Consider the following 25,386-nt stretch of genomic DNA (forward strand, 5'->3'; position numbering starts at 1 on the left):
TAGGGCCAAAGTTGCTTATCTCTTTGCCTTGTGTTGCCGGTGAATTCCATGGCCATAGTATTGGTTGGTCTTTATAGGAAAAATATTTTTGAATGTTCTATTGTGGGACTCATAATACTGCCAATAAAATTTAGTGGTGGATATCATCTTCCATGAAAATATAAAATAATAAAATCTTCCTCCAAAATTATACTATTATTTCTCTTCTTGATATAGTTTTCTTTCTTCTACCAATTGGTCATTGCTCTTATTCACCATGTCACTATAAGGCGGCATTAATGAATTTGATATTGTTTCGTTTATGATAATGTTTAAAAGCAGTTTACTAATTATTTCCATTTCATATATGGAGCTTTGATAGTGGGATGAATCATCATATAAGTGAGACAATCTAAGAAATAATATAATTAGACAAGGTTTACCTAACAAACATAACTAGACAAGGTATAAAAAATTTAAACATTACCTAAACAAAAAAAACCAAGTCAATTTAATACATATACTTGATAAGTTATCACTTGTCTGAATTCTACTAAAAAAAGCATGGGATGGGACTAAAAGATAATATTTGGGAGATAATTACCACATGTTTATAAATGATTATTTTGAGAAAATAATTAATTTTAAAAAAAATTATCTCAATTTTTTTAGTAAACATTTTTGTTATTCTAAACTAACATAATCTAAAGGCGTACTTAATTATAAGGGTTTCTCGGATCTCCTTTCACTGCTGATGAGAAAAGTTGCAGCAAATTTTTAACACTAGGATACGGGGTCGTATCCTGGCAAAAAAAAAAAAGCATCAGGATCCGCATGCGTATCTTGATAAAAATAAGTGTTGCTGCACTTTTTTCCATCTACAGTGACATGAGAGCTACATTTTCCTAATTATAAAGTTATTGAAATAATTGATGTGACTCTATATTTTTGTTATAAGATGTGAGGGTACAAGAATAGGAAACCCAATTCGTAAGCAAATGCCGATAAGGCATATATAATTGTCTATTGTGCACTATAGTCGTTGGAAGGGATTTTGTAAACTTAACACAATACTTAGCATTGAATCTGACTCTGTATTAAATATTGTTATTGAAGACGGTGGTGATATTAAATCACTAAGAGATTTGAACTTATATATAGAACAGAAGAGATAAATGATCATAATTATCACTATGCAATTATAAAAAATTAAAACGGACTTACTTGATATCAAATGATGAAATAGACAGATGAAGATATCATAGGAATAAAATATGCAGAATCAGATGAATAAATCCGAGCCCACATAAAGTGTCTCCTTAAGACAATTTTCCCCCTCACTGATGCCTAAGGTTGATGGACACTTGTCTCCCAGGATAGAACGGATTTCTTCTGAAGAGTGGTGGCACTATCAGTCAACAGCCCAAACGAACACAACAGAATGCCAGAGAAAACTACACCGGAGTATGAACAGGAATATGCAAATTGGAAGGAGAAAAATTCCGGCAGAGTTTCAGTGCAGAAAAAATCGATGAATTTCTGAAGGTGTCAGTGTCTATGAACCACCGTGACTGACGGCGGCGAACGGGTGCGACCGGTAACCGTTCCGACAAACAGGTACAACCGGTGACCGGTTCGGCGAGCAGACACAACCGGTGACCGGTTGGCGAAAGAGAAGAACCGGTTCGGTTCAAAATTGCTCAAAAAATCGGAGAGTAGAAACGTTTGGGTTTGAATTTTGGAGGGAAGCAACGGATACATTTTTAGACAAAATTAAAAAATTATTTAATAAAAAATTAATTTTATTACACACCTATGAACTGAGCCGAGCCGGTCGGACCAAAGCCCACCTAGCTCCTCCCCTTTCACAAACAAAATGTATAGTGACCCAAGGGTCAATCTAGGAGAGTGAGGTGAGAGCTTATAAACTCTCTCACTTCCAACTAGGTGTCCAATGTGGGACTTGTTAAAACCCACACACCCCTTCAACTTCTTTTTTCTCTTTTCTTTATCAACTCACTTCTTACTCATAATCAATGGATCATTGTTCATTAATTCCAACAAATACTACTTCTTGATGGGTGGGATGGTGATTGTATATTTTACGTGCAAGAAATAAGGAACCAAGTATTCCTAGACAAAAGAAAACAAAAGATTCTCTCTATTCCTAGAAAAAGGAAAGCAAAAGATTCCCTCTATTACTAGGGTGCAATTTTCTTTTTCTTAATCATTTCTTATGGGAATCATTGCATCTTCCATGGGCGATGACCAAAGTTTTCATGATGACCTCAATTTTCAAATTGTTAATCTCCTCTTGTTATAAGACTTCCCTAAATCTTAATGATTATCTTCTCACTTCATTTTTATCATATGTCAAGAATTTTATTTTATTTTATTTATCATATCTCCTAAGAGATTAGAGTATAAAAAAAAAGGAAAAATATCTAAAAAAACATAATTTTATTGGGACAACAATCAAAATGCCACACTATTCACAAAAAATAACTTGAATGCCACGGATCATAATTTTTTTTTCAAAATATCACGTCACCTAACTCTCTACAACACCTGGTGAGTTAGGTGTGCACATGTGGCAGCAAGTTCATGGCCACGTAAGCTGCTGCATAGTGCAGCGAGATTACGTGGCAGACAACTTCTGCCCTAGCCTGCCACGCGGTCTAAAACACTAGGCAGATTAGCGTGTTACGTGTCTGACACATGGCAAACTCGCTGGGCAGCATAGCATCTTATGTGGCCACCGTAGCACCACGCAATGCATTTGTGACACGTGTCACAACAGTCGCGTAATATGCTATGTAGCATAGCGAATTTGACAAGTGTCAAAAAAGCTGATCGCCATGCTGCCTAGCGTTTTAGGCCGCGTGGCAGGCTGGGACAGAAGTTGTCTGCCACCTAATCTTGTTGTACTGTGTAGCGACTTACATGCTCATTAACCTACTACCACGTGTCCACATCTAATTCGTCAGGTGTTGTAGCGAGTTAGGTGACGTGACATTTTGAAAAAAAAATTCCAATATGTGACTTTCAAGTAATTTTTTGTCAATAGTGTGGCATTTTAATCGTTGTATCAATTTTGTTTGTCAAGAAAGAATGATGGGACATGTCTATTGATCTTTAGATGTTATTTGTAGGTTCATTAGGTTGCCAATCATGTACGCAAGCTATCATGGATTGTAATGTTTAATGTTCTTTCTGTTTCCCAAACTAAAGTTATTCCCAAAAAAATAATGTATTAGAGAAACATAAAATTATTGATGACCTTCATTTATCATATGTGATTATGGGATCATGGGTTTGATTTTCCTCGTCCCTCGTTTCTTAGGGGTGTGTAACTTCAACTTTTAGCATGTATCATAATAATCAGAAACAATATTAAAGTTATTACTGATATTGCAACCAATATAGTCTCATAGCAAGATTCAAATCCCATTTTTCCAAGTTTCAAGTAATTCCTGGCCAATTATGTATATATAGGCCCTTTTTTCTTATTTCACATAGAGAACATCTAAATAGTGGACTCAATTAAATTCAGCATTAAACCCATTTATATAGATTAAAATTTACAGGTAGCCAACATGGAGGGCAATTGAGTATGCATACAGAGTATACCACCATTTTCTGATCTTATGAGTAATTGTATCATCATATACCATCAGAATTTAAATAGAGAATAAAAAAAGTAATTACAAAGATGGGAAGAAGAATATTAAAATCCAGAACATACTCTTAAGATCATATTATCAGACATCAGTAATGAAAGCAGTTTTTACTCTTAGTTTCGCAGGATAAACTGCAGCAATAAAAAAACGTTTACAAAACTGATATTCATTGACAAATTCAAATTCAAATCTTGCATCTTTTCATTTAAATAATTTCCTGTTAATTATGTGACCATAGGATTTGAAAATAACATTCTAGTGCTTTACTAGTTACAGCCAGGTAACCGTTAATTAATGTGCTAATGATTCAAGTTTTAATATATTTGTTCAATCAGGATAAAGAGTATCAGCAAAAAATTTAGGCTATATCTAGATGCGTGAAAGTGAAATGAAAAATTGAACAAAATAAGGAAAGGGTCATAACATTGAAATAAAGACAATTTTCTGGTTCACTATAATTTTACCTGAACAAAGTCTGAGTTTCACTTCTGTCCAAAATAGCCGGATGGTTACAAAAAAGCAAGAACCTAAGCCAGAGATGAGAGAATCATAATAACCATTGCTTATTTTGTATCAAGGTTATTGCATTCAACCACAAAAAACTACAAGAAAAAAATTGTTAGATAAGTATAAAGATCATTAATGTAGCATCACCCAAAAGTTTAAAGTTTTTGGATTGAATTGATTCTTTACATAGTATGAAAGCCTTAGTGTCACGGTTTCGATCCTCACCGTCTTCCATTTATTTAATAAGGGGGCGTGTTAAAGAAGTATAAAAACCATTAATCTAACTTCATCCAACAGTTTAAGCTTTTGAGTTAAATTAGTTCTTTACACAAACCTCTAGGACTAACAAGTATGTAGTTGTTCAAACTTGGAGGCGAGAGATTATCTACAGATAGACTATAACTTCATCAAATGAATGAGGATCTTGATTGGCCTGTAAATCTTGTTGCAATTTCTGCAACATTAAGGCATTCTAAGTTGAAAGTACTAGTATAATACTTGCCTATACAAAATTATGAAGAGATCCATTTCAAAGTTTAAACCGCAAAGGCCTCTTATTTTTTTCAAGCTATACTGCAGTAAACAGCTATTTTAATAATGTAAGGTATAAAATGCTTCTATGTTGGAATGTACCGAGAAAAAAACAGCTTTCTAATGAATTATATGCACATCCAAATCACATTACCATGGCAAGTGCTGCAATCTCTCCTTGTACAGCACACTCACATTTCAGAACCTATAAAATAATTGGAATGAATGATTCAAATTGGAGCCTTAACAAATACTGGAGCAAAAGCAAAAAGATACTTGCTCAAATTATATAAAATATGCGTATAGTTTGGATCCTTCCAAAAAGTTAAAGTGAGATTAAGGTATGATCTAACTGCTTGCATAGAAATTAAATATGTAAATTTATACAAGTATGCAAATGACACTTTTTTGAGTTTGAACTTCGAAGGCTTTCATTGAAGAGCAAATGCCTTAATTAAGATTCGTGGGATTCAATTTTTTTTGCTATCCATATGAGGAATTTCGTTATCAGTTTTTAATGACCACCCATCTGAGGCAAAAAATCTGCCATATCCCAGGCTAACCCTCACTGACTTTTTATAGTCTGAACATAAAATTGATAACTCCTCATCAAACCATAAAAGTAAATTGTTTTGATGGCTATTTACGTTTGCAAAACTCACAGAAATACATCTTTCAAAAGAGCTAAAGTTATAGTGTATCCAAAAACAAAACAAAAAAAGGTAAAGTTAAGGGGTACATTTACATTTTTTCCTTAGTATAATTTACCCTTCATATTTTTATTGTCAGTGAAAGAAACAGTCTTTTGTTCAAACTTCAAACTAAATAAGTTATTTCTTTTCCTAGGCAACCTGACTTTATAACTGCGGGAGAAGGTACCAAAATAAGTAAGGGCATTGAATTAAGTCTAAAGTAGAATGATTTGATTTGATTCAGCCGCAGCAGACTTCTTTGCTTCAAAACAGATTTTCCACCTTGTTCATAAGATCAAAGTGTAAAGACAAATGAATGTTTTATATGGAATACAAAAATAATCACATTTAATAAATATGTTAATGTAGATTGATATTTTAAGTGTAAGTCCACCTTCTATATTAAACAATGGCCATTTTCTTGTGGGGCGAAGCAGAAATGACAGCTAGAAGTGAAATAACATATTACATAAATTATTAGGCATGCCAGCTAGGCCTAGGAGATAGTCCGAGAGGTTAGAAGCTAGAAAGTAGGAATCCAAATTTACAACCAATTCCAACACTAGAAGAACTTCAAAAAAATAAAATAACAACTAGTAATATAATCTAAAGACATAAGAATTATACAATATTATTCACTTGATGTAACGAAGCTGAGTGAGTGAAAAAAGATATCAATTTAATCTCCACCAATGTCATTTTGAAAAAAGGGACATAAAATTTTAATTCTCGACTCGTCTCAAATTCCGAATTAATCTATAGACGACTCAAAGAATTGAATCTATGAGATAATCAGTGGTGAAAAAAAAAAAATATCTATATATATATATATAATACTTGCTTCATTTAGAAATTAGAATATTTAATTCAGAAAATATAGAATTTATAATTCATTGTTTCTATTGGCATATTTCCTGCTGTTTTAATTTTGATGTGTCCTCAGTGTGAGCTATTAGTCTCTGACAGCCACACATTTTGATGTTCTTTCTTAAATTATTTCCAATATACATGTCCTCCCAAAGCTCCCTCTTTTTTTATAATGTATTCTTTTGTCTTCTTCCCCATCCAATCCACATTCTCCTAGAGATGGAAAAGACTAAGGAGGGTTTGTGACACAGTAGCTTGAAGAGAGGGCTGTGTTTTTTTGCCCCTTACATGTGAGTCATTTTGTTAATGTGCCTACTTAAGAGTTAAGACCCTTATTCCAACTAAGTCTAATGCTTTTTTTTTTACACTGTCACTTTCTCTTGACCAAGTGTTTAAACATCGTATGACTAAAGCAGATAACTGAACCAGAGGGCCAGGGTTATTAACACTAGCCAGGCTTCACTAGAGAGAGAGTCCATTTCTCTCACATCACATCAATAAGCTCAAACTCACTGCAATGGACCTCCCCAGCCACAAATTCTTCCAAGCTTCATCTGTGTTGGTGCCACATGGGGTAAAGATCCTACATATCATGTCTTTTATCTTCAATTCACTTGTTCACCATTACAAGTTTTTTCTTTGCTCACTTCTCATCTTTTGGGATCCTTTTTTGTGGTTCAGGAATCACCCTTTGAAGGCAACATGAGCTTGTATGGGAAAAACAAAGACAACCCATTTGTAGATGCCTTCCCTGACCCACTTTGCAAACTCAATCTCAGGGAAACCTCTGAGTTTGTCAAGTCATTTCCAATGCCAAATGGTTATGCAGAAAGCAGAAGCTTTCTTGAGGTTTCAGCACAGAGGAGAGAAGGATTCAACAACAACAACAACAACAACTCTGTCACACAACAAAGGAGACTAGAGGCTCCACCCACACCTGGTAGACCCGTTTTCAGCTTCAGTTCTAGCGTTGGAAGAAACCTTTCAAGAAAGAGCTTCCCTTCTAAATGGGATGATGCAGAGAAATGGCTCATGAGCACCTCATGCCATGACTCACCTGCTCATAACAACATGAAGGTATCATCAGAGTCCTCAAAGATCAGCACCAAACAATGTGATAACTTTAAGCACCAAATGTTGGATTTGTCGGAGAAATCAAGGGTCACACAGGGAAGGGTATCCAAAGCTGTCCCAAACTTCCAAAGGTCTTCATCTTTGGACCACCATAACTCATTCGGCGCATTCAATGTGGTCTCATGCCCAACAGACATAGTACTAAAAGGTGGGGATAACAATCTTAACTTCAAAATTTGACCTTTGCCCTGTTTGCATTGCCTTTTTCATTATTTTCAATCCTACCCTTTTTGCCATCATTATCATCCTGCATCTTTTCTCTTTTGTCTTTATTAATTTCCAAACCTTTTTCTTACACTAAAACTTTTTCATCTTTTATAGTTTAATCAGCTTTAAGACTCATTTGGGTTTTGAAGCTGCAAATTTATGAACTAGTTTGGGAGGTAGTCTCAATTTAGCATAATTTGGTTGTGGGTAGGGTGAAGATTCAAAAATTTTACAGGTTCTTATTTCCTTGTTTACTTAGTTGTTGAGCATGATGATAACTTGCTCTGGTACTGTTGCAACTTACTAACAATAAGATGATGATATATCTCATGTATAAAAATGGGAAGAGAACCCAAACTTCTCATCCTATTGGTATTGGGGGTGTATTTGAAATTGAATGGTATAAATAATGGGGTTCAATTTTTACTAAGATAACAACTCATTTGACATATAGTTAATTGCAATGCAGATAAGTTCACAGACAGCATAGAACCCATTTTGCCTAATTTTGGAAACCAAGCTGGTGAGGCAATGCAAAATGCTTGTACAGAAGTGATTCATGACATTCAACATAGAGATGTTGGGACGGAGATGACTCCTCTGGGAAGTTCCACAACTTCAAGATGCCACACCCCAGTTAAGAGTTCATCCCCAGCTCGCCATAACACTCCTGCAAGTAGGTCAGGACCATTGGCCTTGGCTAACCCCAATAGCACTGCCTGCACTGTTGATGTTATTCAACTGGAGGAGTGCCATTTTTCTAAGCTGAAACTAGGATCACAATATGATTTAGTCACTTCAAATTGGAGCTCAAGTGAAGAGGAAGAAAAGGAAATATCAAAAAGCTTGAGACACAATGCTAGCCAGAAAGCTGATTCAGACTGCATGGCTTCTACATGGGAAGAAGAGGAGAAGACCAAGTGCTGTCTTAGGTAACTAAACCTTAAAAAAGTTTCAGCATATTGTAGTTTCATTTGATATGTATGGCTAGAACTAAATTGTCATTTGAGTTGTTTCAGGTATCAGAGAGAAGAAGCAAGAATCCAAGCCTGGGTAAACCTTCAAAATGCTAAAGCAGAAGCCAGGTCAAGAAAGCTTGAGGTATTTCATTGCCATTCATTTTTCTTATGAAGTATGCTTACTTTGCAATGATTTGTATTCAGCCTATCATTAAAAATTCCAGTTGAAGATATCAATAGTGTGATATAAAATGCCATTCTAAGCCATTGCAGTAATTGTTGACCAAATGACCAGAGCTCAACCCCATCTCTTACTCTCTAAATTAAATTAAATATTAGTACAAGTTGCTCTCTAATCAGGAGATGAAATCCGCTTAGAATTGTTAAATTTTTTAGTTGGTCTTCCTACCCTCCATTTTCTTGGCACATGCTATTGGCATTTAAATCTGAAAATGTGACAATTTGTAAGTACAAGTTATCATTTTGCAAGCAGTTTGAACTGTTTGTAAGAGCAGATCACTGTGTAATGCACATGGTGTAGCCTTGTTGTCCTGAACATATACATACATACCCAAGACAATTTTCACTATGCATACAAGTTTTGTACATTAGCTCCTAGTGTGAACTTTTGACAACAATCGAATGCTTCGCAGGACATGTTTTAGGCCACTTGGCCTATTTCCTCGAGCCCCACCCCCCAACTCATGGACACCATTATTATTATTTTCTTGACCAGTCTTTGTCTTCCTCAATCTAATACATCTATATCTTCATGCTTCTCTCCCTTCATAAAAAAATAAAAAATAAACCAAAAGTAATAATGTTCCTAATATTATATTAGGGAGCACATGTGAACATTACATTTCGAAATTCGCGGGAAACTTGGAGTATCTGAGTTAGCTAGAGTTATAAGTTATAACAACTTAAACATAAAATCACAATGATTATTGCACAGTATAAGATATGTCATATGTATAATATTTTGGAATGATTAAAACAATAAAAGAATTGCAATTGAGTTCAGAATGCTTATGATATATTTTATGTGAGAAATATGTGAAAGAAGACAAGAAGCATTGTTTTTTATTTTCCATGGTTCAAAAATTGGACAGCTGCACAATGGTTTCTAGATGAGGAATCGATCCACTATTCTATGCAGACCATAATAATAATATAATAAAAACAAAATCCAAGTTGAAAACTACTTGACATGTTGTCTTTTCAATTCTTATTATAAACTGATTAAAAAGTGCTCAAAACCATTCAAAAGCACGATAAAAGTTATATTTATTAATTTTGTATTTATAAACTACATGATGTATTTCGTGAAGTATACTCATTTAAGAATGTAAGAATGTAATTTTCATAATATATAATATAATTTGTAAGAATTTATAAATAAAAAATTTATAAATATATTCTATATAATTGAAACTAAGCTTGTTTTATTGAAAATATTGCTTAGGTGAAAATACAAAAGATGAGGTCAAACCTGGAAGAGAAGTTGATGAAGAAGATGTCAGTTGTTCACAGGAAAGCTGAGGAATGGAGAACAGCAGCTAGACAACAACACTTGGAGCAAATCCAAAAAGCCACTGAACAAGCTCAAAAGATGATTCACAGGCATAACTCACAATTTTCGAGGCACAGTGCTTGTGGTTGCTTTCCTTGTAATAATAACTACAATTAAATATAACAATGATATATTGATCACTTGACACTTGTGACTTGTGAGAATAATTTTTTTTTTCTTTTTCCATTCTAATATTTTTTTTTAAATGAAAATATTTCCACAATTCTAAGAAATGACAGAATTTCAGATCCACTTACGGTACATTACATTTAGGGAAATAATTGTTTTACGTCGTATAAGATAGTTGCTTATATTGCACATTTATAAAATCTTATATATATTTTTTCTTTTTTCTTTTTCTTAAATTATGAGTCTCACAATTTTGTTTCATTATACAATTTTATGTGACATAAGATTAATAACTATCATTCATCTAACTCATGGACAGCACAAAAGTTCTGAAACCTGAAATGGGAAAGTGATACGGTTTTTGTTTTTTGTGTTTTTTTTTTTCTCTTGTTCTCACTCTTGTGTCGTTTTGTATTTGGATTAGGAACTCGAAAAATGCAAAATTGCCAAGTAAACAACAAAGGGTATATCTCACTTTTCAGATTCTCAGTTAACGAGGTTACGTGAACTTAGTTCGCGGATTACACGAGTCGAGCTAAAAATGAATTAGTTTAAATCAGTTGATATTTTTAAACCCAACTTACCTAATTTTAACAAATAAAGGAGTTACCCTGCCTAATACTTGCTATAGTGACCTTCCAGTGAGGCCTTAAAATTTGATCTTAAGATTAGGGCTATTTAATCTGCAAAAAGAGTAATTAATTTGATTCCTAAGAATAAATTAATTGGTAAAGAGGCTCATATCCAAAACCTGGTCCATGTGTACTTCGGATACTATTTGATGTCTAAAACATCACCCTAGTAAATTTGGCTTGTTTTAATCGCCTTCCCGTTTTGACTTTTTGGTATAATATTTTTGAGATTACTTTTCTCATGATGTAGTAAAGAAATTTTATCTCCTACTAATACAATTGAGGTGGGATCCACTAATTTTTTAAAAAAAATTTAAAGAAATAACATGTTATTCAATGTAAGTATAGCATGAAAAAGCAATATATGTAAAATAAGAATATGATTTCCCAATACTTTTACACCATTATTATTAGCACTAACACAACATTTATACCTTAATGTACCAAAAAAATATTAATGACTTACTGAATAATTCACACTCTAAAATATCCACGCACTAACACACCGAATGGTTTTTCCCAGGCCTTGTACTTTTTCTTTTCTTTTTTTAAAGGGGTGTATTGGATTAGGATTTTGAAAGATTTTTTTGAGATAAAAAATCTTATGTATTTTAAAAGACTACTTATAATTGGACGGACTTTAAAGACTTTTTTAAAAGATATTTTTTACAATCAATATTTCATAAGATTGGATTTTAAAGGATTTGAATAGAATTGATAAGATTTGAAAAGACAATATGAATTTACAAGATTTTAAAAAATCATATGAATTTTTAACAAATATTCAAAATTACAAGAATCAATAAAAAAATAAAAAAATGCAATGATATTAATAAAAAAATGTAAAATCTAATATAATTTTCTCAATCAGTGAAGCATAATATAATTTTTAACAAATATTTAAAATTACTTAGCAACAACTCTTTATATATCTAAAGTTATACGAATCCTCCATGCATTAACATTTTCTTGTTCATGTTTTTGGGTTTGACCAATGAATTAAAAATTATCTTCTTCATTTGGTATCAAAGCTATGCTTATATGATTATAAGACCCAATTTTTATTTATTTATTAAAATAATTCTAAATTTGCATATAGAACTCAAAGTTCATGATAAAATTTCGTTTGGAATATTTTGCAATTGATCTTGGAAACCTTGGGGTTTTTGTTCTACGTGATGAGAGTTTTTGTTCTAACCATATATCATATGCATATTTTCATTGAGTATTCTAAGAAAATTTTAAATCTAATTTCTGGGTTTTATTACATGAAAGTTTAGAAAAAATTTCAAATTATTTTCAATCGATACATTAAAACCTTAAATTGCTTTGAGGCTTTTGAAAAATAAATTTTTAGTTTTCTATTGATACAAAAATTGTTTGAAATCGTTTCCTATAGTAAAGAAATTTCGTTCATGAATGTATTGTTACGAAATATACGGTTAATATTATGAAAGTTTCGATTTTTTTTTTAAATTGATCTTGTTTCATTGATGTAAAAGGAAAATTTGGTTGAGGGTTTTATGTGATTTTTAATACAAAAATCATACATTTTTGTACCAAAACAAATCGTGACCTATAGCTTGAAAAATCATTTTTTAAACTTCTAAAAGCTCTCAAAAATATGCTATTTTTTAGATGGATTTTATTAGAATCTTGTTGGTTTTTCTGGGTTGTTTTGTGATAAAAATCGCTTAAAAATTTACTATTTTTGAACTTTGACGAAACTCCCATGACGGAACCCGGTTTTGAATGGGTCAACCCGCCAAAGGAAGAAGAAAACACTGCAACAGAGAAATCTCAAGAAATTCTAGCGGTTGGGGTAAGATTATGAGAGAGGCGTCTTATTTATATTTCTCACTAAAAAGTCTCACGAAATTCACACCAATAGAAAATCCATTAAAATCGTCAGATTTTTGAATTCCACAAGATTGTTTTTCCTTTGTTTAGAATCTGATTGAATACCAACAGATTTGGATGAACTCTAAAATAATATTTTAAAATTCTAATAGAATATCACATGACTTTTTTTTAGTCCTTTAAAATTCTAATTGAATACCAATGAATTTTTTTGTTCAAAAATAATTCATTAAAATCCTTTAAAATCTCAATCCAATGCATCCCCTCTAAATCTTTCTCAATTTTTAATGTAGAGTGTAGGATGATAGAAAATGGATCATCTCATGTGTTATTTAACATGACTATGTCATGTGAGAGAATTCTAACCATACAATGATGAATCAACGTTGATGATTTTGTAACTACATATCCTCATATTTTCTCTCTACCTTCCCTTATCATTATTATTGATTCATCTTTATATGACTATGCTTCTCCCATATGACATAGATAACTCATAAAAGGATCCACTCCCAAACAATGAGGAGTTTATTGCAACATTATAACACCCCTAATAACTACGGAAAATATTTTTCTTATGTTGTAGGAAAAAAAGTTATCTTATATAGAAATAAAATTATAAGTGGGACCCACAGGTAAGAGGAGAGAGAAAAGAGAATGATAGGACTCAATCTATTTTTTTATAATATAACTTTTTAATAAAATAATATTTGTACACAAATATACAAGTGGAAATGTAAATACAATTTTAATATAAATGAAAATTTAGTTATTACTTTTACTAAATTCATTATTAAATAAGGTTATCAAATAAAGATTTTCTCACTAAAAGTCATCACAAAATACTGTATTGGAAAACTAAAAGTAATAATGAAAAAATGATCTTAATACTAGCATTGAATAATTGCTCGCAGTATGCTATATATTTGAAAGTAAAACTATTAATTTTCTTCAACTACTACCCTTACAAAAAACATTTTAGTTATTATTATCCACAAAATTACTAAAATGCATTGTATACAATATGTTTCAATACAAATTTGGATATATAACATGCTTAAATATTAATAGAAAATTTCATTTTTATTGATGCGCGGATTAATTCTCTGTTGAAACATATCACTGCTGAAAATTCATTTTTAGTGTAAAATATTATGGATAAGCTTTCACAAAGTTCATAATATGTGACTTTTTATTTTTCATGATCTTTGATACATTCTATAACTATCACACTAACGGTATGTTGAATTGTAAAATACATTCAAGGGGGAGTGTTGTAAAATTTTATGGCTAACCTTTCACATGAATTATGGATGACCTTTCGTATAGTTCATAACATGTGACTCTTTGTTTTTCATGACATTTGATGTATTTTATAACCATAACACCGTGTTGAATTGTAGAATACATCCAAGGAAGAGTTTTGAAATATTTTGGATGACCTTTTACATGGTTCATAATACGTGACTCATTATTTTTCATGACTTCTATAACCATTGTAACACCCCGTTCTAGAACCGGTTTGTTAACATCGCATTATGATATTAAGCGCAGTTACAATCACATGGGTTCAATTAAAATCCGGATAAATTTTTCATTTTAAAACGTACCGAACTTATAATACCCAATTTCGTGATCATAACCATATTACCTTGCGGAAACAGATAAATTATGCTTAACATCATGTTCATTTCCCATTTTTAAACCATTAATTTACTTCTTGTTTAATTCAATACTTCTACCATATTGTAGGTTTCTTCATTAGCTACCCGTGGCTTCAAACCGTGCTCAAATCGGAGCACTGTAGTCCAAGTTAGGACAATTTGAAGCAACACAAGAGAGTGTTGGTCACAGGCCCCGCGCGCTTCAGCGCGCTACCGGGCGCTCAAGCGCGCGCTATCGGGCGCTAAAGCCTCCATCTGGGCGCTTAAGCGCACGGAGGCAGTAAGCATCAGCGTTTCCAGTGTGGATGGGCGCTTAAGCGCGCAACAGGGCGCGCTAGCCTGGGCGCTCAAGCTCCCACTGGGACGTTTTAGCGCGCAGAGACAGAAGCATTTCCTCCTACAGTGGCTAAGGGCGCTTAAGCGCGGACCAGGGCGCTCAAGCGCGCAACCCTGGGCGCTTAAGCCCCACCCTGGGCGCTAAAACACGAGGGGACAGTAAGCATCCCAACTTTCTGCAGCAAAGGGCGCTTAAGCGCGAGCCAGGGCGCTCCAGCGCGCAATCCTGGGCGCTTAAGCCCCCACTTGGGCGCTCCAGCGCGAGGAGGCAGAATGCATTGGCACTCGCAGGGGCAGCAGGGCGCTTGGGCGCGCTCCTGGGCGCTTAAGCGCGCTGCCAGGGAATTCCAATTCCCACATTTCTCAAGTCCAAGCCTAGGGGAAAATGCATCCCCATTACAAACCCCAATTGTCCATGCCCCAAAACTAAATCCTAGCACTCATCCAACCTCTCCTCATGAGATTTAGCTAGAATTTGGGCAGCATGACCTTTGTTTTCTCATCGTTTACCAGTTTAAACAAAGGGGTACCTAATTGATTTTCAGCCCAACCAATTCAACAACTCAATACATAACAAGCATGCATATATTGAATTTCAAGTAGGCATCATTTACATTACATATCCTTTACAAATCATAGAACTTAGCTTACAAAACACTATGATCATTCCCTTGGCTCCCATCAACAAAAGGTGCAACCAAAGGCATGAGCATAGGCTAAGTTCATCCAATGAATCAAGATATACAAATGACCATGGGCTTTCAAAATAAAATCCTATACATGTCAACTACAAAAGGCATGCATAAACTCAAAAGAAGTGCCACATTTCATGCATAATCCAGATATGGCCACTTGCCACCAGAGGCTCCTGCAGCATCCTTACCTGAAAGGGGGTCCCCACAACACGGGGTGAGATATACGAATATATCCAGTAAACCAGGGGTCCTTGGAGCATCTCTCCACCCCCACAGTTCCATATCAGTATAATAGCAATAACAATAATAATGCAGTAAATACATATCTATGCAAAGTGCAATACATCTCCAGGAGAAATCCCTCGAGCTCTCAAGCTGTCCTAAGGAAACTCAGATGCAAATAGTCCTACTGGCCAGCTAACTACCAAGTATGATTTACGCATCGTCATGCCACATACCAACATAGGGAAACACCATCCTATGCCACACCAAATGCATACACATACGTATAACAAAGCATTACACTATTTTATTGCATTTATATACACTATAATCACCACTACCCTTTCAGGGCTTGGTGGAACAATCAAGGGAATTACACCCAAGGTCCGAAGGCTTACCTCAATGCTTCAGTCAACCTATGTTCTTCACCAACAGTTTCAGCAATCAACTTTTACAAACATACACCTACACATGGTGTAATGCAATCAACACATTGCATCCAAAAGTATTTCACAATCAACCATCAATTACTCAATTCAAAGCACAACACAAGTATGAGCTTACCAATTCCAATGAGCTATTCAAGCTCCATAGCTTGCTCCAATGGTTGATCACTCACGGTTGGTCCAAATGTCTCAATCCTAGACATCACAAGGATCCAATCAATCATTCAACTCACTAATTGTTCAACATGCTAGAATACTAACCAATCCAAGCATGAATTTTCCAATATTATGAACAATTATCAAATGACTATCTAGGCTCATTTCCACCGATTAAATGACATTCCTAGCATTTTCCATAACATGCTCTAAGCTCCATTCTTCCTAGAACATAGCTAATTCAACTACATTTCATAAAAATCCCAATTTACTATTCACAAACCCTAACTCATGCAAATTTCAAGGAATCATGAGGTTCAAGGGTTAGAATCTTACCACCAATGGTCGCACAACCAAGGATTGATGGCTCCTCAAGCTTCAATGGAGGTAGAAACTCTCAAAACCCCAATTTTCACCAAAGGGCCGAATTTTTGAGAGGTAATATCTCTCTCCACAATGCTCCCCACTCAAAACAAAGCTAGGATTATGAAAGAGAGCGAGATTCTAAGCGATTTAGGCTTTTGAATCATCCAAAACCATCAAGGTTTGATCTCTCTCTCTCTCTCTTCCTCCCTTCTTTCCTCTTCTTTCTCCTTCTTCTTCTCCTTCTCTTTGTTTTCTGGCGACGGGACTTGGGGGAAATGGGGGTCATTTGGTAGCTTAAGTCACTTAACATAGGTTAAGTGGCTTTAAGCGGGTATTGGTTCGTCTATCTATTCAACTCCAATAATTACCAAACTTTCCAAAAGTCTGGAATATTATTCTAGGGATGTTACTATTTTTATTTTTATATTTTGGGTACTTTTGCCAGTACCCATTTATACCCCTTAATTTTCACTGAGTACACTTTTTAACTCCAAAGTGATTCAGATTTATTTAATTTAGCATTATACTTAATTTTACTCACTAAAACATGTTTAATTAATTAATTACACTTGATTTCCTAATTAATTAATATGGGCTATTATAACCATTACACAAATAATGTGTTGAATTGTAATTATTCCCCTGATTATGTTTAGAATCCTATATAAGGATATATCTTAGATGGAAAAAATAATACTACGTGAATTCAAAATATAATAATACTTCCTTGTCACTCATACTTAATCTTATCTTATTCTTTTTTTTTTTTTTACACTTCATTTTTCTGTCTTTCATATTTCACTTTATCTTATATTCTTCATCACATTCAGAGTAATTTTTACTTATATTATATTTGTAACTTATTTTATGATTCATTTTTTCTAAATCGTAGATAACTTATCTACATTGAGCCCAAAACAACGTCGTTTAAAAGTAAAAATCAAGATATTTTTGTAATTATAATTTATTTCAGGGTTATAATAATCTTTTTCATTATAATTTTTTAATTTTTCGACTCAAAACAATATCATTTTGAAAGGAAATGTAAATAAGTTATCTACATTCACTGTAGAAACATTAAAATCTTTATTTTATATTTATAAATATTTAAATTTATATTATTTTTAATTTTTTAAATAATAAAAATTTGATTGAAAGGAAAATTTTGATTCGCGAATTAACCCTAACTTAAGCTGCTAAATTATAGAGCTTTGAAAGTTAAGATAAAAAAAAAAAAAAAAAAACCTACCATCAAAAGACTCTTAACAGTTTAAAGCCTAATATAACACTTTCCAGGCTAATATAACACTTTCCAGGCTGAGCCACAAACGTCAACCTATTTTGACACCTCTGGTCAAAATCAATATCAGGGTCACCTACATTTGTATAAGCCGAACCATAAAATAGTAAAACATAATATAAAGCATGTAATAATCTTTGTAGGAGTCGTTACGTCTGTAAACTGATTGATAGTTAAATATATATTTTAATATTTTTACCAAAAAATAAATAAATATATATTTTAATATTATATAATAAATTAAATATAAAATTTTAAATTAGTACAAAAATTTATATATCTTTCAAGAAAAAACTTAATAACAAGAAAACAAATAATAATAATTTGTATGTGAATTATTTATATCTTGATAGTGAATCTTTATTTAGTCAAAAAAAATGTTTTGCTTGAATTAAAAAACAACAATAAAAAAAAATATACATGGCATATCACAATGAAGGAAAAGAATGGAGAAAACCATATCTCCATTCACGTCTTGGATATTCAAAATGCAATTATAAGTTGAACTAACACATTTATTCAGTCAGTAAATAATGAGGGACTAGTTTCTTCAAGCACAAAATCCATCAATGTAAAATATCAGTTGGGTTTTGAAAAAAAAAAAAAAAAATTCAAGCAAGAGTCCTCAACCACGAAACTCATCCATGAATTTTTTATGGAAATCTGTCAAGCGGGTGACAATGGCCGGAATCTTATCTTCTTGAGGCAATATGGTGCACCTAAAATGCCAAGTTCCAGGAACCTGCAAGACACAACAATTTAATAATACAATCAGTTTATATTACTAAATACTTAGTTTATATTACTGAACACTTTTATTTAGTTAAAATGCAACTTAGTTAGAACCAATCATCAATTTTGTTGGCCAATAAAAAGAGACAAATCCCGATACACAAGGCTCCCCAACTTGTGAAAGTAAAGGTGAGGGTCGATTGTACATAGCCTAACTCTTGTATTTTTTACAAAAAAACTATTTTCTAGACTCACTCGTGACCTTCCGGTCACAAGAAGAATGTTATCGCTACTCTAAACTCATCCTCTTTTGTTGGCCAATCAGTAAATAAATTATATCAGATGTAAAATTAAGGAGATAAGGCATTTGCAATATATCAGAATATAAGCTAACCTGTCCAAAACCAGAACCAGGAACAACAACTACCCCAGTGGCATTAAGCAGGCGTTTACAATAGAAGGCATCAGGTGCTGAATTTGCAGCCTCTGCAGCTTTGATAGCCTTTTCAGACAAGCGAATACGGGGAAACAGATACATTGCCCCTTCTGCTTTGTTACATGTTACACCCTCTAAATTGTTAAGTGCTTCTTCCAGTGTCTGTCCGCAACAAATCAAGAAAAAAAAGTTATGCAACAAAACTGGTAAAATATTTTAGTCATAGTGGGAATGCGTCAATGGGATAATAAAAATTGTAAATATTTTAGTAGATACAGGTGATCTTATAGTGTAGGAGAATAAATTACTGCTCCTGAAACAGAAAAATTGTTCTTGGTTGTCTTTACTATCTCAATTTTCTTTTACAGGTAACTAACCTTTGCACGCCTAGCAAGGGAGGATAAAATACTGTCCCTCTCAGCCATGTATGACTCATATGACTCATCTCCAACCTGCAGATATCCATTGAATTCACTGAACGTTAAGTGTGAAGGGAAATTAATATTAAACTAGTAACGGAATGATTGAAATGGTGATTTTTCATACCAACCCCGTATCCTTCACAGTATAATGTTTAATGTTCTTTCTATACTAAAAACTGATGCATTAAACCCGAAATAATATTTGACTTTAAGAGGCAATGAGTTAACCTTAGGCGGACTCATGACCAAGCTTGCAAGAATTTGACCGGAGATATTAGAACAAAGATTGACAGATGACACTTTATATATCTGTTCCCTCACTTCTGCAGAAAACCCAGTCACCTCCATATAACCTCCTCGTTTCCCACACTCCCCATGATAGCCTGAAGCCAAAGACAAAGACAAAGACATCTTCCATCAGCATGCATCAAATACTGGCATAAAAGTCGATTCTCTCTTGCTATTATAAATCTATTGTTATACCAACTTACCTTTGGAGACTGATTGAAAAGATACTAGGGAGATATCATTCTCGCCATATCCCATGGACCGGGATACCTTCTTAAAAGAGTGAAATTTCTTTTCAGGAACATAAACATTTTCTTGATATACCTACAAAATGAATTTCATGCATTTGAATAGTATTATGCCATATAAGCATCAATAAAACAGCGCTTCCAGACATGTATATAGTAAGACTGAAGCATATGCTTTGACATCAGAAAAAGTTCAGATACAATTCAATAACTGTCATTTCCAAGTTTTATGAACTTCAACTGGTTTAAAATCAATTTGAATGAATATCCAGGATTTTCAAAATCAGTCCAGTTACCTCATCAGCCAAAAGAACCAGACCTTCTTGCTTGCAAAATTCTACTATATCCCGCTGATTTTCCTCTGAAAGAACCTGGAAGCATGACAGAAAATCCATGTTATTAAAATTAATCAACCTAACTTCACATTCTAAGCAGTAAGCATCCTCCATATTAACACCACAGTTCTTTGCAGCTCACCTGCCCTGTTGGATTGCCAGGGTTTATAACAACTAAAGCCCTAACACTGATGCCCTTGGACTTGGCATCCTCCAACTGCTTCTTGACTTCAGATATTTCCAATCCCCAACCACTTGCTTCATCTAGATAGTAAGGTACCTTTAGAAACAAAATCAAAGTTAAACTGATATTCCAACCAATATCAAACTATTATAACAAGATAGTACAAATTCAATATTTCAAAGTTTCAAGTGATTGCTATCCAATCATGCACATGAATATGTCAAGATATGTAGACCATTTTTTCTGATTTGTCTAGTCATAGTCATAGATGGACCATAGCCTGCTAAATCTTTACAATGCATCTAAATAGTGATCCAAATTAAACTATGCATCATGCGATTGTATAGAGAAAACATTACTAGGCTGCCACCATGGAGGGTAATCGAAGCTGAGTACAGAGGATACTGAGGGATGGGACACAGAATACCATCATTCTCTGATCTTATGAGTAATTGCATCATCATATGGACCTGAAAATAGAGAAATGATAGTCTTCAAAACTTATTCAGATTTTAAACGAAACAAACTCCATGACAGCTTTAAAACCAAAAAAGAAAATATCAAAAGCAACTAGAAACATACTGCTGGGCTTGCCCCATCTGTCAAGAAAATGTCATTGGGATTGGCAGGAAAACCATCGCGCTCTTCAATTCCAGCGGCTATTGTATCACGAAGGCCCTTAACACCCTGATATGGAAATAAGAACAATTTCACGGCCCACCCCATGTATAGTAAAGATATAAACCAAATTAGATAACCCAATCAATACCTGACTATGACTATAGGCACCAGTTGCTCTCCCAGGAATCTGACCCACAATCTGCCAAGCTCGCTCTATTGCATCAGCACTGCAATAGGTCAAAGGGAAACCATACAGGAAAAAAGATAATTATAAAGAAGAGGAATATTAAAATCTACAACTTAGATATAAGTAACAAAAGCAAATTTTACTCTGTTTCAGATGATAGGTTGCACTATTGCAAAAAGGGATCATAAATCTTAAATTCATCGATACAGTCAACTTCAATTTTTGTCTTAATTCTATACTCACAGGTTTTGTAGAAAGTCAACTATACATTATAATCAAATTGAAGATAATGCTCCTAGACCTTTATTTGTTAGTGTTAGCTACAATGGGTAGATGATTCATGCTTTAATATATTTGTTATGATTCGCTATCTAGATGCTGCAACTTAGTTTTATTTTATCTTTTACCTGAACAAACCCTGTGTCTCGCTTTTGTCCAACATAGCAGGATAGTCACATAATGCAAGAACCTGACAAATATCAGATGATCATACTAAGCATTGCTTAATTTGTGTCAAGTTTGATTCATTCACCACAGAGAATTAGGAGAAACTAACCTCTCGGAAAAAAGTTATTGGCTGCTGACCAAGAGACTGAGGATTTCCAATGTTGCAGTAAATGATCTATTTTCAGATAAAAGAGAAGTGAGGCAAAAAAAAAAAAAAAATAACAAACAAAACAAAAGTAGAAAAACATCTTCACGAAACAGAAGTGCAGTATGTCACATACGAACACATTTATCCAATCTTGGAGGTGCAGGAGAAATCACAGATAGACTTTACCCCTCAACCTTTAGGGGAAAAGATTTTAAAATAAATTTTAAAAAAAAAGTGCCTCTAGTATTTCTCTCGTCATCCTAAAAGTGACTTCCTAAGCCAAAATGATAAAAATATATCCTGCAGAATTAGCTCATTTCATTGGTCAGCTTTCCAAACAAATCCCCTGCGAAGGTTCCCCGTTTACAATGACAAACTATATTATAACTAAAGAGATGTGGAATAGCAGCATGCCAAAGCCAAATTGAAATTGTAATACTAATACCCAACTTATGCAACTGCTGTTATTCCATTTACTTTCCATCATAATATAATATTGCACTAGATCCAAAGAATTAAGGGTAAAAATAAATAATTAATCATAGAAGTGGAGCCCTGGTGCAACAGTCGGAAAGGCCACCATGGACCCCATAATATCAGGAGTTTTATAGCACCAAGTTGCCCTTGAGAAGTAATCCTGAGAATCAAAAACCAAGAGAGTTCTACTCCAGAAGAGATGAAGTTGAAAAAGAAAAGTACCTCATCAAATGGATGAGAGCCTGGATTTGCCTGTAAATCTTGTTGCAAATTCTGCAGCATTAAAGAATTGTAAGGAGAGATATTGTAATAATTTCCTATAGAAAATTATGAAGAGATCCATTTCAAACTTTAAAGTTTAAACAACAAAGACAACTTCATTTTTCAAGCTATATTACAGCAAAAGCAGTGCCCTTAGTTCAGTGTCAGAAGAGCACTTAGCAGTCGTTTAACGGTTAATTTGTCAATGTAAAGGATAAAATGTTTTTATCATGGAATGTGTCAAGACAAGAATAACTTTTCAATGAGTGACCTAATTCTAACATGTACAACCAATTCACAGTACCTGGGCAAGTGTGACAACCTCTCCTCGAACAGCATACTCACACTTCAGAACCTATACAGGAAAAAGACAGTTTCAAATAAGCAACTGAAGAATAAAAATTGGTGACAGCGAAACCAACTTGGCTAAAAAAAAAAAAAGTGGGGCAAATATTCTGGCCTTCAATCATAATTTATGAATAAAATAAATAAACACTTGTTTTTTTAATAAGAAGAATCTACTTGAATAGACAAAACCATCCAACTATTTGTTAAACTTGCCTCAATTGGAACTATAATCCTAATAAGACTCATCAAGTCATCCCTTTTGCTGCAATTTATTTTAGTGATCCCAGTGTTGAACACAATAACAAAGCAAAAAACTACTGAATGGAGTATAATACTAGAGATAAATGAGCTATTTGTTGAAAAAGAAGAATCTACTTCAATAGACAAAAATCATCCAACTATTTGTTAAAACTGCCTCTATTGGAAGTATAATCTTAATAAGACTCATCTCTTTTGCTAATTTATTGTAGTCATCCTAGTGTTGAACACAATAACAAAGCAAAAAATACTGAGTGGAGTATAATACTAGAGAGATTTGAGCTATTAGTCCAACATCAGTCCCGCTACTAGACAGAGATCAACGGAGATAAAAAAGATCAGAGTAAACCCACAGTCACAGATCAATAAAAATAATGAACAATCCTTGTGAACCAAAAAAACAAAGATAATTTAATCAAAGGTTGACCCTTTGACCAATAAACTCATCACACATTCAATCTCAAGGAAATACATGTAGAAATTAAGAAAGCAGACTCTAAAGCAAACCCCATATGTAGGCAGGAACATCAAGTCAATGCCCAGAAAAATAAAACAATCAGAAAGTTCAAAGCTTGCAACTTTAGCACACCTAGAAACTAAAAAACAAATAATAAGAATCCGGGTAGCACTGGAAAGAGAAAATAAAGGCAAGACAAACCTTGGGGTTGATGTTATGGGTGGTTACAGGGAAGGGTGAATCAGAAGGAGAGGAAGCCATTGAAGAAGAAGGAGTAATAGAAGAGAAGAGACGAAAGGGGGATAATTGGGAGAAGGCAGAGAGAAAAGAAGAAGAAGAAGGGGTGTGATGTTGATGTTGATTGTCAAGAAGATGACGAAGAACAAGTGAACGGTTGAAAAGATGGCTGAATCTGTGAGCAGCGGATTTCCGCATTGGATGGGTTATATATGTTTGAGATGTGATGATAGAGAATAGAATAGATGAGGTTGTGATTTTGATGGCACAAAGTTGAAAGACACAAGCGCGTGCGTGTATCTAGAAACAACACCACCTTGTCCACGACATCAATTTGCAGGCGGCGCCAACCGTTAGTGAAATTTCATCGGTCTATGTGCAAGACTATATATAATACCTGTGTTGTGTTTACTCATCCAACCAATAAAGCACTTTCCTTTCTATCCTTTTTCTTTTCTTTATTTCTCGATTATTTTTATTTTTTTTAAGATTGTTAAGATTTAGGTTTAGATTTGTGCAGCGGCCGACCCACATAGGGGCACATGTCCGGACATGAAATTTAGATTTTAGGTTTTTATTTTTTTGTTATATGTCCTTACGTGTCTCTTGTTCAATATCTATATTAGTCAATGATAATTTTGCAATACAGATGTTAAATACTTTTTGTGTTGAGATTAAATGTCACTAACTTTAATAGCATAATACTATTTTTCATGTAGTAACTGAAGAGATAGGATGACTTGATTTTCTGAGTTTGCACACTTCAATTGCTCAACTCAACAATCATTGGACATAGCTTCACTGTCATACTTGCTTCACTAGTAACATTTAATTTATGGAAAAAGTGTTTGTCCATTTAAATGACACAATTTGTGAATTTGTGTCATTTCACTCTCACAAAAAGGTGGAACTCACATTTTTTTTGTCCACTTTCTCCTCCTTGATCTATCTCTTTCTCTCACTTAAAATGATACAATTTTATATCCTTTAAAATGACACATACTTTTCCCTTAATTTATACATCATTTTTTACTAATTTATATTTCTATTTGTCTAGAATTGCTATTTATCCTATATGTTTTTCCTACATTGAATAAGTCAATTCCTCCACGTGAAAATTATATCAAAAAAAATCTCAGGAGCGCTGCCCCCGAACCCCGGCCACTTAATGTGCGAACATAAACTTTTTTTCCTGGGTCCGCCACTGGATTTGTGGGTAAATAATTTATTTCCCTGAGAAAGAAATTTCGAGTTTGATGACTTTGATCTCGAATAAAAATAATATATTCATTCCTAAAATATTATATATAGCATAATTTAAGGAAGGAGAATATAATTGAGGTAGAATAATGTTAGATATTTATT

The 25,386-nt window shown here is 33.7% G+C and overlaps 2 protein-coding genes and 1 long non-coding RNA gene across 3 annotated transcripts; 1 reads left to right on the top strand and 2 right to left on the bottom strand.

Moving 5' to 3' along the window:
• Nucleotides 1–6,773: 6,773 nt before the first annotated feature.
• LOC133287359 (uncharacterized) lies at nucleotides 6,774–10,246 on the top strand. Its single transcript, XM_061484951.1, has 5 exons — nucleotides 6,774–6,830; nucleotides 6,938–7,538; nucleotides 8,067–8,529; nucleotides 8,617–8,698; nucleotides 10,022–10,246. Exons 1-5 carry the CDS (start codon nucleotides 6,774–6,776, stop codon nucleotides 10,244–10,246), a joined length of 1,428 nt encoding a protein of 475 aa, XP_061340935.1.
• Nucleotides 10,247–15,567: 5,321 nt separating this feature from the next.
• On the bottom strand, nucleotides 15,568–16,691 carry LOC133287294 (uncharacterized). Its single transcript, XR_009748227.1, has 4 exons — nucleotides 16,606–16,691; nucleotides 16,232–16,308; nucleotides 16,066–16,132; nucleotides 15,568–15,633 (listed from the first exon to the last, which is right to left on the bottom strand). It is a non-coding gene; the product is annotated as an uncharacterized LOC133287294 (long non-coding RNA).
• Nucleotides 16,692–18,363: 1,672 nt separating this feature from the next.
• LOC133287293 (alanine aminotransferase 2-like) lies at nucleotides 18,364–24,340 on the bottom strand. Its single transcript, XM_061484863.1, has 15 exons — nucleotides 23,986–24,340; nucleotides 23,026–23,076; nucleotides 22,683–22,733; nucleotides 21,945–22,010; nucleotides 21,796–21,857; nucleotides 21,350–21,428; nucleotides 21,163–21,267; nucleotides 20,940–21,050; nucleotides 20,539–20,676; nucleotides 20,358–20,432; nucleotides 20,017–20,137; nucleotides 19,754–19,908; nucleotides 19,481–19,555; nucleotides 19,062–19,265; nucleotides 18,364–18,677 (listed from the first exon to the last, which is right to left on the bottom strand). The coding sequence occupies exons 1-15, from the start codon at nucleotides 24,217–24,219 to the stop codon at nucleotides 18,561–18,563; spliced, it is 1,644 nt and encodes a 547-aa protein (XP_061340847.1). The 5' UTR covers nucleotides 24,220–24,340; the 3' UTR covers nucleotides 18,364–18,560.
• Between the last annotated feature and the right edge of the window lie 1,046 nt (nucleotides 24,341–25,386).

This window comes from Gastrolobium bilobum, unplaced genomic scaffold, assembly GCF_033153095.1.
Source record: "Gastrolobium bilobum isolate Gb01-03AN ecotype WA unplaced genomic scaffold, APGP_CSIRO_Gbil_v1 utg11002, whole genome shotgun sequence".
Lineage (NCBI taxonomy): Eukaryota > Viridiplantae > Streptophyta > Magnoliopsida > Fabales > Fabaceae > Gastrolobium > Gastrolobium bilobum.